This window comes from Vombatus ursinus, unplaced genomic scaffold (assembly GCF_900497805.2).
Source record: "Vombatus ursinus unplaced genomic scaffold, bare-nosed wombat genome assembly UNPS02000580.1, whole genome shotgun sequence".
In the NCBI taxonomy this organism is placed as follows: domain Eukaryota; kingdom Metazoa; phylum Chordata; class Mammalia; order Diprotodontia; family Vombatidae; genus Vombatus; species Vombatus ursinus.
Genome location: NW_020940358.1, coordinates 27,589,244 through 27,605,028, shown reverse-complemented (window position 1 = coordinate 27,605,028; position 15,785 = coordinate 27,589,244). Strand labels below are relative to the sequence as shown.

The 15,785-nt window shown below is 45.3% G+C and overlaps 1 protein-coding gene across 3 annotated transcripts in view; it reads right to left on the bottom strand.

The window, feature by feature from the left end:
• Positions 1-12,542: 12,542 nt before the first annotated feature.
• The window catches only part of HNF4A (hepatocyte nuclear factor 4 alpha), a 76,006-nt gene continuing 72,763 nt past the window's right edge, over positions 12,543-15,785 (bottom strand). For all 3 annotated transcript variants that reach the window (XM_027853335.1, XM_027853323.1, XM_027853330.1), the window contains exon 10: positions 12,543-15,703. In XM_027853335.1, the coding sequence (XP_027709136.1) occupies positions 15,561-15,703 (143 nt within the window). In that variant the 3' untranslated portion in view covers positions 12,543-15,560. The remainder of the gene's footprint in view (positions 15,704-15,785) is intronic.

Below are 15,785 nucleotides of genomic sequence, written 5' to 3'. Positions count from 1 at the left end.
AAAGGCAGGTATCAAAGTTTGTTTTGTTCTTTTTAAGAGTTCACGGTCCAAGTTAAGAACCTCTAATCTACACTTTATTCCAAGCATAAAACAGAATATCCTAGTGGGAAGGACCTTAGAGACGATTATCCCAACAACCTCATTTTATTGGTAAGGAAACTGAGGCCCAGAGAGTGACCTACTCAAACTGAACGGTTGTTGGTTTTGCCAGCATTTACATAGCACGTTTAGGTTTGCAATGAATTTGATCCTCACAGCAAGGTGAGCTAGGTGCTATTATTATCCTCATTTTATAGATGAGGAAACTGAGGCAGACCGGTGGAGTGACTTGCCCAGTGTTAGCTGGGCAGTGAGTCAGTCTTCTGAGGCAGATTTGAAGGCAGATCCTCTGACTTCCAGTCCAGATCCCTTTCTATTGAATTGTAGCTATTTAACCCTAAGGTGACCGCCAGCTGTACACGGGGTTCCTATCTTTAAGGAAATCTGGGTTTTTTCTTCTGTAAAACGAGGGTGTGGGATCGGATGGTATCCAAAGATCCCCCCAAGTCTGATATTCCCTGTTTCTAAGGTCTTTCCTGGCTCTGATATCATCACATATAGCCCTAGACCCAGGCTTTTTTTTTTTAGCCTTTTGTGTGTCATTGACCCTCTGGCAGTCTGGTGAAGCCTGTGGACTCCTCAAACAATGGTTTTCAATGCACAAAACAAAATACTTAGGATTACGAAGGAAACCAGTTAATTGGTTGATAACTGTTGAAATACAGCTATCCATCTTATCCATCTTTTAAAACAAGTCCACAGACCCCATTAAGAATCAATGCGCAAGAGGGTCCTTGTCCAGTCCTTTCCCCTGTTTTCCATCCCCTCATTCACTTCCATCTGGTCTGTAGGTGGGTGGTAACAGGGCTATGGTTGCTAAGCAGAGCTGTCCCTAAGACTGACAACTATCCTGGACCCGGGGCCTTGAGGGAAGCCTTGCAACAGTAGGCAGCGTGTCAGGGAGGCGGTTGGTGCAGCTGGTGCAAAACTCGTTAACATCTTTCCACGGGCACGGGCATGTAGTCTGTGACTTCTTTTTCTCTTTGAGAGCTCAGGATGTTTACTGTGACCTGATGTTACCAGGATAATTGGGAAATCATAATGGTAGAAAGGATGTAGGTAAGAAGTGCACAATATACCACGCTCCCTGGAACAAACCCTGGGCGGTCATCTTTGCCCCCACTTTCCGGCCTCCCAGGGCTAGGTGCCCAGGCCCAGGTTCTGGCTCTGCATTGCCTGGGTTAGACCGTGCTGAGGTGTGTTTCCTCCTGTTGACAGCAGGGGGAGCCTAAAACAGGGATAAGATCAGAGAATCCAGGAAGCCTCAAGATGGCACCCAGGAGTCTTGCTCCTGTAGAAATAGCCCTTAGCTTGGTTTTGTCTCTTCACCACGCTGTAGACTACTCCTCCATCTTCCATTTGGCCTCATTTTATAACTATAGAATCATAGAATGTCTATGAACTAGAAGGAGCCTTGGAACATAAGATGTTAGAGCTGTAAGGGACAGACCTTGTAGGCCATCTAGTCTGAGGACCGTGGAGCTGGAAGGATAATAGATTTAGACACCTCAGAGACCGTCTATTCCAACCCTTTCATTGTACAAACGAGTAAACTGAGGCCCGTAAAGGTTAGGTGACTTAGACAAGATCATATAGCTAGAAAATGGCAGTCAAGAATTGAACCCAAGTCTTCTAAATCTGAATTCAGTACTATTTCCACTGCATCAACTTCATTTTACAGAGGAGGAAACTAAGTGACAGAAGTGGGACTCAAACACAAAGTTAGTCTCTTTCCATTACACTTTACACTTAAGAAATGTCTAAATAAATGACAGGACACTAACAGGAAGAAATATTTAGAGGGGAAAAGGCCAATGGTTAAATCCTGGTGAAATGACCCTGGCATCTGGAACATCTACAGTCTTCAAATCTCAAGCAGCTTCACCCTGGAAGTGATGCCTGCGCATCTGTAAAGACCAGAACAGGACTCAGCTGGAATGGGCACAGGGGCTGAGGCTGATTTTGTTTTTTGTTTTTTTTTACAGTTAAGGACATCTTGTAATTTGTTGGGCATTGTTTAGAAAGGGCTCCAGAATATATATTTTTTTATAGGAAGTAGTTAATTCCTGCCTCTCAGTTCACTATAAGGAAGAACTTCCTAATTAAAGTTGTCTAAAGACAAAATGGACTGCCTTTGTGGGTAAAAAGAGTAAGCTTCCTTTTACTAGAGACATTCAAGCAGAAGTTGGATAGTTACTTGTCAGAGATGGTGTAAAGGAGATTTCTGCATGTAATGGGAGGTTAGACTAGGTGTCCTTTGCAGCTTGGAGATTCTATGAATCTATGAAAACTTGTTCTCATGGTAGGTGGCTCACCCAAATGACAGGGAGTTAATCATTGGCCACACATGGTCTTTCTGCCACATTCATCACCCAAGCCATAGTTTGCCAACCCCTGATATAATCCTCATATTAGGCACTGGCCATATATGAGGCAGTGAGACCCAGGCTAGAAGAGGCCCTACCCTAGTGAAAGTATCCTAGCCCCACCTGGGATCAGTAGTGGAAAGAAGACTGGTCTGGGAGTCAAGAGATGGTCCCTCCTAACTTTTCTCCACCATCACCATCTCACAACTGAATTTTCTCAGACATCTTTTTCTTTTCCTGATGTCATTTGAGACCAAGGCCGGTAAGGACCAACTTCCAGATAACAAAGCTATTGAGTCCAAGAATCTAGAAATCCTTTGCCTAACCTAGCTGCTTAAACCACACAGCATTCATCTTCCCACCTGGAATCTTACTTCCTTATTCTTTCTCAGTGCAGTCACTTTGCCCATAGGCATATGCTTTGTCCCCTGGGACCCTGAAGAATAGAGTATTTTTGAGCAGCAATTTATTTATCAGGCTTAAAGCTAGAATGGGCTAACCAACCCTTTCTTTTTACAAATAGGGAAGCTGAGGTTCAGAAAGTAGAAGCTATTTTCTCAAGATCACATCGATTCAAAGCAGAAACAGGATTTGAACTCAGGTCCTCTGACTCCAAAACCTGGGTTCTCTCTACTACAATGCACCAGCCTAGATTCATTTAAACAAACATTGATTAATTATCTATTCTTTCAAGGACCCAGCCTCAGTATTGGGAATATAGGGATAGATATCACCCAGATTCCTCTCTCAAAAAGGTTTGAAGCAATGAGTAGGATGAGAATGGAGGGACAGAGCCTGCATGAAGGAGCATTTGTATAAGAGAAGACTGGAAAGGTAGATTAGAACCTGGAATGCCAGGCTAAGAAGTTTATGATTTATTCAACAGACAACGAGGAATGTTTGAAGAGTTGTCCAGTGGAAGGAGGTTCATAATTATTCCACTTTGGCCCAGAGGAAAGAACTAAGAACTAAGAAGCTATGGAATCCAGGTCTTCTCCCTGTTAAATTCAATGTTTTCCATTACCCTAAGCTGGACTTCCTACTCACATATCTGTAGAGGACTCAGATATTTATAGAACTCTAAAATCTAAAAAAGATTTATAGGTGGATGTCCTTACAACTGCTCCATAAAAAAGATAGGGTGACTAATATCATTTTACAGATGGAAAAACTGAGGCTTAGAGAAATGATTTGCCCAAGGTTAACACATTTAAGTGTTGGGGACAGGATTTGAATCCAGGTCCCCTAATGACAAGACTCCTTTCACTTAATCATACTCTTTTACTATTTATTTGACCGACAGGTCTGATCCAGGCTGAGACCGTGGGCCTTGATCCAGGCCTCTGGCTCAGCCCTACCTAGACCATGTTTTTCCTGTTGTTTACATTGCTGGAGCAGGCTCCATGGAGTAAACGTTAGCTCACCCTCTGTGTCCCTTTATTAATAAGCCTTGATATAAACAAATCGCCCCAATACATGCGTCCCTTTGCAGATGTCCTAAACCTCTTGGAAGAAGACTGACACGGAGGAGTTTCCAAACGGAGATGAGGGCGGAGACTGTGTTTTTCCAGTCACTGATTGATTTGCTAACCTTCTGAGTCAGCACAGCACAGGTCTCCTGGGAGGGACAGGGTGTACTCACTGTTCCCAGGTGCCCTGGAGAACCGACAGGTCCCAGCCATTTATGGAACTGGGGCCCTGGGGGTGGAGTGGAAGGGGTGGAGGTTTGCCAATGGCCCCAGTGGAGATTCAAGGGATACTGAAATATGCCCCTACCTGGTATCCAGTGGTAGAAGCGAACTTAGAGTATTAGAACAGACAACATAAAAGCTAGAAGGGACCTCCGAACCTAGAACACAAAATCTCAGAGCAGAAGGGCATCTGAGAACATAGAACGGGAAAGGGCCTTACATATCAGCACAGAATGCCAAAGCTGGTAAGTAAGGGACTTTCTGGTCCAGCCTAGAGAATGGATGTGACTTGTCCAAGGTCACCAAGGATTTTGAGCTGAGGTTCAAACTCAGTTCTTCTGACTCCCAGTCTTGAGCTCTTTACCATAAACCAGTCTACCTGGTTCATCTACACATCCTTCAACACTCCCCATCCACCACCCCAGTGTATACTAGGTATGTCCCCAGCAGAACTGCAAACTAAGCAGAATTTTTCTTTGCCAGCTCACACCTCTTCTTGTACCGTTCTTTCTTCCCCACCAAGGGCTCTCTACCCAATGTCCTTTCACTCCTGCTACCTTCCCAGAGGCAGCTAGGTGGCCTAGCCAATAGATTGCTGTTCCTGAAGTGCAAATTCAGCCTCAGACACATACTAGCTGTTTGACGCTGGGCAAGTCACTTAACCTCTGTTTGCTTCAGTTTCCTCAACTGTAAAATGTAGATAATAACAGCACCTATCTCACTGGGTGGTTGTGATTATCAAACGAGGTATTTGTAAAAAGCACTTAGCATAGTGTCTGGCACACAGTAGGCACTGTATAAATACTTAGTGCCTTCCCCAAATGTCCCTTCTCTTGCTTTGACACTCTGTGTTCTAAAGTCCCTTCCCTTTCTAACAGAATCCTCTGTTCTCTGTCCCCCATTGACTCTGACAGTCGATTTTCTGTTGTAAGATCCTGTGGGTGCTAACATTCTGTGTTCTCCGGGCTCTCCCTGTTCTAACCTTCCTAACATAATCTGAACCCCAGAGATCTTAGGTTCGTGGACATTTGCATCCGTCTACTACAATAGCTTCATTTTACAGTCGAAGGAACTAAAACTCCAGCACGACTTGCCAGGCAGTGAGTGGCAGAGCAGGGTTTTGAACCCAGGTCTTCTAATGCCAATCCAGCACTCTTGCCCCCGTACCAGGCACCGTTGCCAGGGTTCCGCCCCCTGCTAGCCTGAAGAAGGGCTTGTTGGGAGCTTTCTGTGCACATGTCCTAGTTTATGACCCTAGCTACTATCTGGTGCTCAGAAACAAGCTGGGCCAGCCAAGGCCATAAATTCCTGCTCTCTTTGGTCAGTATCTCCCCAGCACTGGTTGTTTACTAAGCTCCTCACGATTGTTCTTTATCACTCCTTACTCACAAAGAGGAGGGGAACACATTGTCCCCTTGACCAAGAGAGTGGAGGTAACTGGGGGCTTCGTGGGGTTTCAGCTTTGCTCAGAGACCCACGGCGGGTCATGGTGGGGCTCACAGATGCCATCGTGATCCATTTGGGACCTTAGCCTAATATAAACACAATGGAGAGAGTTCCAAACTTAGAGTAAGTCAAGATGGGCTCGAGTTCTGGCAGTACCACATGCCTCACAACCCTATAAAATATATAGATAGATTTCAAATGAATTAAACAAGTAGGGGTCTTATTCTCAGGACCCCCTAATTTGGCCTTAGAGGCCATCCCCCACCCCCACCATATACTCTTCAGTGTTCTACCAACAAGACACTCCATTTCTCTGCTCCCAGACATTTTCTCAGGCTGTCTCCAATGTCTGAAATGTTTTTCCTCCTCATCTCCACCTCCTGGCTTTCCTGAAGTCCCAACTAAAATAAGCTCATCTTCTTCTTCTTCTTTTTTTTTTTTGGTGAGGCAATCAGAGTTAAGTGACTTGCCCAGGGTCACACAGCTAGTAAGTGTCAAATGTCTGAGGCCAGATTTGAGCTCAGGTCCTCCTGTCCACTGCGCCACCTAGCTGCCCCATCTTCGGCAAGAAGCCTTTCCCAATCCCTTTTAATTCTATTGCTTTCCTTTTGTTGATTATTTCTAATTTACCCTGCATATAGCTTGTTTGTACACAGTCATTTGCAATTTTGTGTCCCGCGTTAGATTATGAGTTCCTAGAGGGCAGGGACTTCTTCTTTTTTATCTCCAGTGCTTAGTATAGTGCCTGAGCACATAGTAGGCACTTAGTAAATGCTTATTGACTTACTGACTGGCTAGTGGTAACACATATGATGGATGGGGTCCAGATGGCTGTACCTGCTTCTGTGGTCACAGACTATACTCTCCCTCAGGCCAGATGTCAGCAAAGTGTGTACTTAGTCTATGAAGAGTGTGAAAAGTTCCATGAAAACCAGCCCGCTTATGCTTGGAACTGGAGATTAGGCATGAAGAAAAATGAACATTCCTTGTCTTTGAGGAGGTAAACCTGGGCACAGCCATGGGAGGGCAACCAGAATGGTTAGGGGACTCAGGCAATGACATACAATGATGGGCAGAAGGAAGTGAGAATGTTTCTCCTGGACTTGTGGGTTGGGGGAGAAGGGTGAGGTGAAGACATGATATTTGTCTTCATGTATTTATAGAGCTGTTACCTAGAAAAGGGATTATACTTGTTCGGATCATTGCCTAAGGCCAGAACTAGGGGCAATGGATAGAAGTTCCAAAGAGATCAATTTAGGCTTGATATTAGGAAAGCCTTTCTAATACTTAGAGCTACTCAAAGTGGAATGTGCTGCTTTGGGGAGGAAGTTCATTCACCCTTGATAGAGGTCTCTAAACCAAGTTTGGATGGCCATTTGTTTGATATACACTCAGGGAATTCCTTTTCAGTTTTGGGTTGGACTGGAGAGATGCTGAGGTCCCTTTCAAATTGAAATTGTGTAATTCTGAGTTCATAGTCTAGTTGGAGACACAGGTCATATATAAATGGTACAACTAGAGAACAAGACAAGATGATGCATGGCAGAGAGAAGGATAGGAACACGGTCTCCTGACTCTGGCTGTAGATTCAGGGACTGGTTTCTTTCCCCTGAAGTACCTGTTCTGAAGAGTGGGAGAGAGAGAGTAAGACTTCAAAGGGCCCAGCCCAAGGTGGTTGAGGGAAACAGTTGCTACCCTGGGCAAACAGCCTTCTGGTAATAAAGATAATGGTTTCTCAGGGAGGGCTTGGAGTTGAGGAAGGTCAGAGGAGGTTTCCTGAACCTATGGGAAGGAACACCAGTGCTCAGATCTGCCTTTGGGACCTATGAGATAGGTGGACCTCAGGAAAAAAGAGACTGGGATTCTTCCCCCTCCCCAGACCCAGGGGCAGATTGTGAAGCTTCTCCCATTGAACCTGGCATGCCTTTTCTCATCAGCTGCTATGGAATAGGGATGCTTATTGGGTGGGGAATCTGACCACAAAATGAGAAGGTTGGACTATGGTGTTTCTAGCATCTCTTCCATTGCTAGCATCCCTTCCAAATCTGTCACCCTTTTTGTTCTAAAGCCCTTTTGGGCCCTGGTATCCACCAGCCTCTGTCCTAAGGTAATCACTAGCTCTAACATCCTGGATTCTAACATTCTATACTCAAATTCCCTTCTATAATTCTACCATTCTTCAGTATGAGACCTTCTACAAAAGACAGCATATTAATCTTGAAAAGCAAGACTGTCTCCCTTCAGCCTTTTCTCCTCTAGATTAAGGAATCCTCATTTCCCCCTCAGCCCCCCCCCTCCACGTTCTCTGCTGTGCCCTCTGAGGCGTCTTACAGTTAACCTTGATGAAGCTGCGCCTCCGGGCACCTGATAACTGCTTGCCTTGCTCAGCAGCACGTATCTCTGAGCCCTGAAGCATCAGTCTCCAGGCTTCCTGCAGGGCAGTGCCCTAGTGAGCAGGCCTGTGGTTTATGGCCCCAATCATTGCCTCTGTGAGACATCATCTAAGAGCCATAAAGCTCATTTACAGTTTTCTTTTCCCCCCAAGATAAGCCTTGCTGTGCTTCCCAAGGCCGAGGGGCTATTTCATCGCTGGGGCTGGAAGCAGGGTGGGGACCTTTCAAAAACGAAACAGATTAAGTTTTATGGTAAGGACTTATCTAAAAATACCACATTCCCATATCCTCGACTTGACCCTGCCAGGTGAAATCTCAGAGCCTACATACAAAGGTGGTGTCATTTCATTTACTTATTCATTCAGACATTCAATAAAGATTTGCTGGGACACTAATAATAACAGCTCACAATTCTTCAGCACTTTCCAGTTTACAAAATACTTTCCTTACACTGATCTTCTGAAATAGGTAGTATAAGTATTGTCACCCCCATTTTACAGATGGGTAAACTAAGGCTCATCTAAGCTAAACTAAGTGAATGATGTGCCCAATGCCAAATGGTAGAGCTGGGATTCTGACTCCAAGTGCAGGGCTCTTTTCACTCCAGACCCATGTACTGATTAAGAGCTTACTGTGGAACTATACCTGGGGAAGAAAGAGAAGCATGACATAGGCTTTGACCTCAAAGATTTAAAGTTTAATTGGAGAAGCAGGCCAATATGGTAGAAAGAATGACAGTTTCTCACAGGGAGCCCTGGTCTTGAAGTGAGAAGACTTGAGTCCCTACTTTGACATTTATCAGCTGTGTGACTTGGGCTCCTTGAGGCTGTATCTTCCTCTGTAAAATGGGAACAATCTAACAATAGGGTCATTGTGAGGATAGTGTTTTGTGAACTTGAAAGCTCCATAGGAGTGTGAACTTTTATTATTTATAATCTTCATCATAATTATTTTAGGATGACAGCATCATACATAAGTGCATTTATCTTTTTGTTGTTTTTTTTTTTTTCCTTTAGAGACTCCCTATTGCCCAGGCAGGAAGTGCAGTGATCATTCATAAGCTGATTGGCATGTGAGTTTTGACCTGCTCTGTTTCTGACCTTGTCCCTCCTTAGGCAGCCTGGGGATCCCCTACCCTGTCTCCAGGAGCTCCTAACGAATTGTGTCTTGATTCAACAAAGTATTGAGGTCATAAAAGACAGAGAACAGGTCACCATGCCACATACTGCTTTGTATTATTGATTACCCTCCTATATGAACACTCATTTTAGATTCTTAAGGGGGAGAATCTGACATGTTAGTTTTATGACCCTGGGCAAATAATTTAACCTCAGTGTCTCGGTATCCTGACCTATAAAATGGGAATAATACTTGGAAAATTTAGAGCTAGATGAGACCTTGGAGATGAGATAGCTTAAGTTCCTTATTTTACAGATATATAAACTAAAGTACAGGGTAGGAAAAAACTAACCCTGGATAATAGAGATAGGAAGTAGCAGAACCCCCTTTCAGCCCCTCTGAGTTCCAAACCAGGGCCCTTTCTACCATGACCATTTTTATCATGTAATTCTACCTCTTTGTTTCCCCTAGTAGCCAACATATGGTAAATGCCAGCTCATTACAAGACTTAAACATTTATAGAGCACCTCCCTAATATCCTCTGATACCTACTTCAATGTTCCTTTCTGTGACACCAAGTTGGTTCCAACCCTGAAAACAGAGTTCAGGGCCTAAGCAACTAAAAGAAGGAAAAAGACACTGCTGGTCTTTGATTCTGGAGTGGTGTGTTCAGAGCAGTGTGGTCCAGAAGAAAGAGAACCAACTCCAGATTAAGAGGATCTGGGTTCAAACCCTGCCTCTGACACTACCTGTGTGACCCTAGGTAAATACCTCATCCTCCCTGAACCTCTGTTTCATCATCTGTTAAATGAGGGAGTAGGATGATCCCTTTGTGATCCCCTATGGGTGAGGGAGAAGAGGTCAGCTCCCTGAGTTGATAGAAACACAGCCAGCCTGGGAGAACTATCACTGGGCTTGGAGTGATTTGTGATTAACTGGGCGAAGGGCTGATGGGACAGAGTAATTGGTAGGGTGAAGGCAGAGGAATTTATGGCTCCCAAGGTTTTATAGTCTTCTGCGTGGATTTATCAAGCCTATTTCAGCCCCAAATAGCCTCCCCCATGAAGTCAACTCCGTGATACATCGCACTGAGCTGACTCTAGGCCTAGTTATACATTATTAGAAGTATTTCCTGGTAGTACTAAGGTGGGGCATTTCCCAGGTGAGAGTCACAGGGCAAAAAAAAGGGCTAGAAGCTGTCCAGAGGACATGGGTGAGGCATACTAAACTAATGGGAAGGCAAGGAACCTGAAGCTTAGAGGTTTAGGGATTTGCCCAAGGTGCTTAAATCACCAGAGGCAGAATAGGGACCAGAATTCAACTCTCCAGGCTTCTAGGACAGCACACCATCCATTTCCTGGTGTACCACCTGCTTCTCTCTTTTTTTTTTTTGGTTAGGCAATGGGGTTAAGTGACTTGCCCAGGGTCACACAGCTCTGCTCCTCTTCTTGATGTGATTCTTGTCTCAGAAGAGGAACATCAAAGACAAAGGGAGATAATCTGCCGTGAGCAGAGGGAACATAGGCAGAGTGGAACATTCTCCCCTGGGCAGGATTGGCATACCTCCATCCAAGAGCCCAAGAGGAAGAGTTTGTGTTTGGTACCCTCCCTCCTCTCTTTCCATGCCTTGGGTTTTAAAAGGAGGCTCTGGAAAATAGAAGATCTGAAGACATGAAGATTAAATATTGGCCTTTATAAACCAACTGGTCTAGGCAGGCAGATCTTCCTAGAACTCTCAAACTGCCCATCTATAGAAAGCATCTTGCAGTCCATTCTCTAGCAGGCAGAAAGCAGCAGAACACATTGCTCTTTAAGAAACAGTCCTGAAGAGTCATCCCTGGGAGGAGGGAGCAGTACCTAGAAGGCCAGAGGAATCTGTAGATTTCAGAGTTTGGCTATGGCTACTTCTGTTTACAGTCTCAATTGCTGGAAGGATTTGTTGTCTTTGAAGCATGGGAGTTCTGCCACTGACTACCTATGTGACCTCAGACAAGTCACTTGTCCTCTATGGGCCTTTGCTTCTCTCTAAAAGGAGGGGGTTGGCCTTGATGATGCATCCCCAAGATCTCTGACATTCTGAGATCCTTTGAAAAGTTGTTGCTAAAGAAGAGGGAACCAGTTTGAGAAGTTCCCTTCTAACTTTCATCTGCAGCTTTGGACTTACTTCTCTATAGTTTTGATTAGTCAGTAGCCTTGATCTCCTGGTATAATGAGGCAACGAGGCCCAGTATGCTTAAGATTCTAGGCCCTGCTGCTCCCTACCTTGTGGAAAAGGTCGGATTCCCCAGAGACAATGTCCTGGTGTCTTCTGAAGGATTCCCATCTCTAGGGGCCCAGGCAAGTTACTTTCTCAGTCTTGTGGCTGGCCTCCTTTTACCTTCCTAACAAGGCATTCCCAAGAGGGACAGCAATAAGCACCTTTCCTTCAACAGATTTCCACAGCCTTCCTTGCCTCAGTTACCCCCTGAATAAATACATGGTTCCTTGTTACTCTGTTCTGCTGGACATGGGGGACACATAGCTGGGACCAGGATGAAAATTTTCCTCCATTTGTTTTTCTCAGAAACATGATGTGCTTTTGCAAAATGTAACCATGCTACCCTTGCAGTAGTTGAGGCAAGAACCGTGTACTGACTGCCTCAGCCTTGAACAGTCTTGAAACAGTTAACCCCACCTACATTCCCAATCCTCCTTAAACCCTTTCCTGAGCTCCCCCACCACAGATACACACACACATGAACACACAAACACATGTGCACACACACACATACATATTTCCCACCAGAAACATTTTAAATTTACTTTCACTGGCACATTAAGGACGTTTAGCTTGGAGAACAGCAGGCTTAGTGGGGCTAGCACCAATATCTAAGTACTGAAAGGTTATAAATGGGAAGAGAGAAAACTTGCTCATCATGATGGCCAGACTCATGGGTCAATGAGCAGAAGTTATAGGGAGGCAGATTTCAGCTTATTTTCAGGAAGAGCTCACAATAATAGTTGACCAAAGGTGGAGTAAAATACTACAATAGGTAGTGAGCTTCCCATCATTGGAAGTGTTTAAGCAGAATTTGGGTGAGTCCTTAATGAAGATTCTAAAGAAGGGGTTCCTGAATTGGGTGACAGATTAGACTGAATGACCTAAGAAGTATCTTCAGACTATAGGATTGTATGATTCTAATCTCAGCTTTGCTTCTAATTTGTTGCATGATGTTGGGCAAGCCACGGTTTCCTCATTTGTAAGATATCACACATCGAATTAGATGTGTAAGGTACCTTCCAACTCTAATAGTCTATGTTCTAAGGTCCCTCCTGCTCTGACATTCTATGTTCTTTGTTCTAGGGTCCCTTCTTGCTCTGATATTCTAAGGTATCTTCCAATTCTGATGCTCTATGAGTTTATAAGAAAGGAGGGAAAACCATCCATGTGGGAAGAGTTAGAAAACATCCTTGGTATTTATTTTGAAGGTTTTTAAAAAAACACTTATTTTGAAATACAAACTAGGGCTAAGAAGTGTTCTTTCCCTACCGGGATGGCAATGATGGCAGTGGGAAGGGTCCAGAAGGTCTGCTCAGTCATCAACACTATTCGTGCCCCCATTCTCATCTCCCCTAGAAGTTTTTTGAGGGAGGGGAGGAAAATGTCCTAATGACTGGAACATTGCAATGACCCTGGGATTTGGAATTATTTGGGATTACACAATTAGAGATGATCAAGGCAAATTACAGAATAATTTAGTGGACATGATTGGCTTTGCCATTACAATGTTGCCGACTTTCAGTCACTGCCTCTTCCTCCCTTGACTCCTGGAAGGACCTTCAGGGTTTCTGAGGAGGTCATTGAGACCATGCCAAGAGGGTGGAGGTGGTAGAAACCTTGGTGCACAGCCCAGCTTGGGAAGTGCCAAGGAGTTTGCCACCTCCATCTCATGGAGATCCTGAGACTAGGACAGCCACAGGAAAGGCAATGTCCCCTTGTCTTGGGCCCACAACTGCAAGAAAGCCCAGTGACCAGGACTTGAGGGGGATGGTGGCAGCTTGGATTCTACCTTATCCCCACTCCCAGGATGATTTCAGTTGTTATTGAATCCTCCTTTTCTACATACATACATACATATATTCTCTTCCATCCCCAAACAGATTCAAATGCCCAAACATCCCAGGTCATGTCTAGGAATATTTGTCCAAATTTGGCCCGAGAGAGAACAGTCATCGGGGGAGTATAGACCAAGGCAATAACCCACCTTTCCTTGACATTTCCCTTCCCCAGTGTGGCCTTAGTGGATCTCAGGAAACTTGGGGAGAGGGAAGAAGTGTAAAGATTGGGGATGACAAGGGATGGCTCTTTATCAGGAGACTCTACTCAACCTGGGACTTTTCCACGGGCAGCAAATTATTAAGTTTGCTGGAGTTTGTGTTTGGTACTCTCCCTCCTCTTTTTCCATGCCCTGGATTTAAGAGGAGGTTCTGAAAAATAGAAAATCCAAAGGCACGAAGATTAAATGTTGGCATTTATGGACCAACTGGTTGGAGATCTAGGCAGTGCAGGCAGAACTTCCTAGCACTCTCAAACTGCCTATCTCTAGAAAGCACCTTGGAGTCCATTCTCTAGTAGGCAGAGAGCAGCAGAACACATGGCTCTTTAAGAGTCCTGAGGGTCACCCCTGGAAGGAGGAAGCAGCACCGAGAAGGCCAGAGGAATCTACAGATTTCAGAGTTTGACTATGGCTACCTCTGTTTACAGTCTTGACTGCTGGAAGGATTTGTTATCTTTGAAGCATGGAAGTTCTGCACTGACTATGTGATGTCGGACAAGTCACTTGTCCTCTCTGGGCCTTTGCTCCTCTCTAAAAGGAGGGAGTTGGCCTTGACAAGGCATCCCCAAGATCTTTTTCAGCTCTGACATTCTGAGATCCTTGGAAAGGTTGTTGCTAAAGAAGAGGGAACGAGTTTGAGAAGTTCCCTTTCTACCCATCATCTCTAGCTTTGGACTTACTTCTCTGTGGTTCTGACTAGTCAGCAGCCTCTTCCTGGGGAACTGATCTCCTAAATGTCCCTACTACTTCAGCACCTGCAAGGAAATTTCCCCTCCAGACCCTGAACACCGTCTACACAGAATGGAAGCCCCCAGGAGGCCTCGAAGGACCAATCAGCAATTAGGACAAACCTGCTGACCTCCCATCCCAGCATTCCCTAAAGAGAGAATGAGTCAGGAGAAAAGAATTATAGATTCCAGTCTGAATTTGAGGCTAATTTAGCCCTAGGATGGGCTAAAACTTGAGAGGGAAGCCACAGTTTCTGTCCTCTCTCCATGATGAGGGGTAATAACAGAATGGCAGGGAGAAACCACTGACTTTGTTGCCCTGAGAAGTCTTTTGAGTTTAGGGTAACCCTTGCCCCCTCCCTGGTTGAAGAACCTAAAATATTAACAATTAAGTCTATACTGGCTTTCAAGGCTCTCCTTCAACTTGCCTCACCTTACCTAAGACCATGACTCACTGTACCTGAATGCACTTGGTCTCATCACAAACAGGACTGATTCCCAGATCTGCCCCCATTTGGAATATTTTCCCTATTTGTCAACACAAATGCAAATCCGGTTGTCTGTGAAGCCCTGCTGGACTGTCCCCCAATCCACAGTGAGTCTTTTCCTTCTCCTGGATTCCTATTACATTTTGATTGCCTTGAATTGTCTTCTAGTCGTTTTATGCCTGTGTTTCTTGTCTTCCCAGCTAGCCCCGCCCCCGCTCCTTAAGTGTGGGAGCTATCTTCTTCATCTGTGTTCCATACGGTGCTTGGCACACAGTTTGGTCTAATAGATGCTTCATAAAGTTTGTCAAATGACTGAACTATCACAGTTTCAGTCTCCAAGTCTTCTCCAGCCTGGAGAGGAAGATTCCCTCTAAGAAAGTTCTTAGGGATATTGGGACTGGGATGGCAGTGGAAGTAGGCAGAGAGAGAGAGAGAGAGAGAGAGAGTCCTGGCCTGGCCCATCCTCTCCCCAAAGGACTCTGAGTCTCAGGGCTTTTAGTCTCCAAAAGAAGACAGGAGGGGTGTCCTAACTGGTGGTTCTAGAAAGATCCCAAGAAGAAAAGGTGGCAGCTGTTTTGGAGCAGAGTCAGGAGATGAGGAAACTGGTTGGGTGGGGAGAAAGCGTTGAGAAACAACTAGTCTCACCCAATGGTGACTGTTCCCAACCTCCCCCAATGTTCTCCCAAATAGGAGAAGGATTGCATTAAGTCACGGAAGTCGGCAGCTAGAGCCCTCAGCCTGAGCCCTGGCTTTCCATTGTGCCGTTAGGATCCCAGGGCAGGTCTTGTTGTCCTACTTCACCAAGAGCGCTGGGAGTTCTCGGGGGGCTGGTCCCTCTGGAGGCCAGGGAAGGACAAAGCCAGGCTGGGAGGGGCAGTGTCTGGCTGGCCTCCCCTGACCCCTCCAGCCCCATGTTAGATGACCTCCTGCTTGGTGATGGTGGGCTGAGGGATGGCTGATGGAGGCTTGACCACTGTGGCGATGGCTCCTGGCAGGAGCTTGTAGGGCTCAGGCCCTGAACTGGCTGGCGGAGATGGTTGTGGGGTCTCAGGAGTGGCTGAAAGGACAAAGAGACAAATACCACCCGCTCAGTCAGAGCGAGAGCACTTCTGGCTCCCTGAGAGATAAAAGAAAGCCTC